A 1,577-nucleotide genomic window follows, 5' to 3' on the forward strand; every position below is an offset into this window, starting at 1 on the left:
GAGAGAGAGAGAGGTGATGGTTGAAAGGGTTGGTTGGGAGGTTTGACGGATCATCCATCCGGTTTACTACCGGGGGTTATGAAGTATTGTTTACTTTTCCCGCTTTTCGCGGGGTCCGATTCCCTATGTTTTTTTTTTCTATCGTCATGTTACGGTTACGGCAATGAAATACCTACTCCTCTTTGTTTTTGGTGCGGTCTATCATATCTTCAATCCTTTTTCCTCGATACAAATACGGTGTTTTGGTCGGTTGGCTGAACTGGGGGTTGGTTGGTTGGTTGGTTCATTCGGTCGGGAGGTCGGTGTGGGCGGGTGTGTTCAGGGGATGATGTGTCTATCTCTCTCTACTTTTATTGTTTTATGTTTTGTTGTTCAGATGACCGAAGGAGGAGAGAGGTGGAATGGATGAAATCATGTTTGAATCACCCAACAGAGAACTGGCAGGCAGGATCACGAAGTTTTGACATTTCCTTTGTTTATTTTTTTCGGTGCGGATCATAATGACTTTTCCTTTCTTCCTTTCTAGTGTGTATCTTTAGTGTGTGTATATGATATTATGATGATTGATGACAATAGTGGGTTGTATATGTCTCAACACCTTCTCTGTGGTTCAATGTACGAGTGTCGGTGTATGTACTCCATAGGTAACTAGGGCAGGATTCTCTCCTGTGGAGACTGATCAATATGCAGTACCACTGCCACGACCATGACTTTACTGGAGATGTTCAAGAGTCCAGTGGACTCGATTGTTTTGTCCTTTGTCTTCTTGTGTGTGTCTACCACGTCACCAGTGGATTTATCAATCTCCGACATTTCTCGGTGTACCTATGAGTGAAACCGTTCTGCCCTCCGATCCGGGCCCAAAGGGAGCGGGAAAAAAGTATCTAACGCTAGGGTACTCCGAACCTAACGCCACCTGGACGGATCGCTAATTCCCTATCCAGGTACCCAACGAGACCCAGCCAGCCTCGAGGGAGGGGACGGGACAAACAGGCCACCGACAGGAAGGACCCCAAACGCTGCACAAGAGTGGACAACAACCAAGCAAGCGAGCGAGCGAGCGAGGAAACGAACGGGTAAGAACGAAAACGAGAACAACAGCCAGCAAGATCAAGCGGTTGTCGGTGGTGGTGGTGGCGGCGGGGGTGCGGCAAACATGTCCCCGTACGGACTGGACCCAACGCCCAGCTACTTCGTAGGGAAACGGGTACCTAGTGGGTGTGTTCAGAGCTGCGCGCCTTAACTGGGGCCGGTCCATCAAGGTGCAAAAGGGACAGCCAGAAAGGTGCTGGGAACGAGTGAGGACAGTGCTGGACGGGGTGCGGAAGCACAGCATGCATCCAGCGCCCGCCCGCCCCGTTCGCCAGAGTCCCGGCTCATACGGAGGCGAGAGTGAGAGACAGAGAGTCCCAACCATGGCGGGCAACACGGTCTGGCATGACACACGCACAACCACGAACCTTGCATGGGCTGCTGCAGCACGTCTCTCCCCACCCCGTCACCGACTGCTGGTGCTGGTGCTGCGCTGCACCATAGGACACTGTTTTATTTCTTTCTCTGTCCGTTTCCATGCACCC

The 1,577-nt window shown here is 51.5% G+C and overlaps 1 protein-coding gene across 1 annotated transcript; it reads left to right on the forward strand.

Annotated features, from left to right (window-relative positions):
- Nucleotides 1–78: 78 nt before the first annotated feature.
- VTJ04DRAFT_6203 (uncharacterized protein) lies at nt 79–409 on the forward strand (the record flags this gene model as incomplete). Its single annotated transcript, XM_069364400.1, has 2 exons — nt 79–249; nt 323–409. The coding sequence occupies 2 exons, from the start codon at nt 79–81 to the stop codon at nt 407–409; spliced, it is 258 nt and encodes an 85-aa protein (XP_069218229.1).
- Nucleotides 410–1,577: the final 1,168 nt, after the last annotated feature.

Source organism: Mycothermus thermophilus (assembly GCF_041956435.1).
Source record: "Mycothermus thermophilus strain CBS 625.91 unplaced genomic scaffold VTJ04scaffold_4, whole genome shotgun sequence".
Taxonomy (NCBI): Eukaryota; Fungi; Ascomycota; class Sordariomycetes; order Sordariales; family Chaetomiaceae; genus Mycothermus; species Mycothermus thermophilus.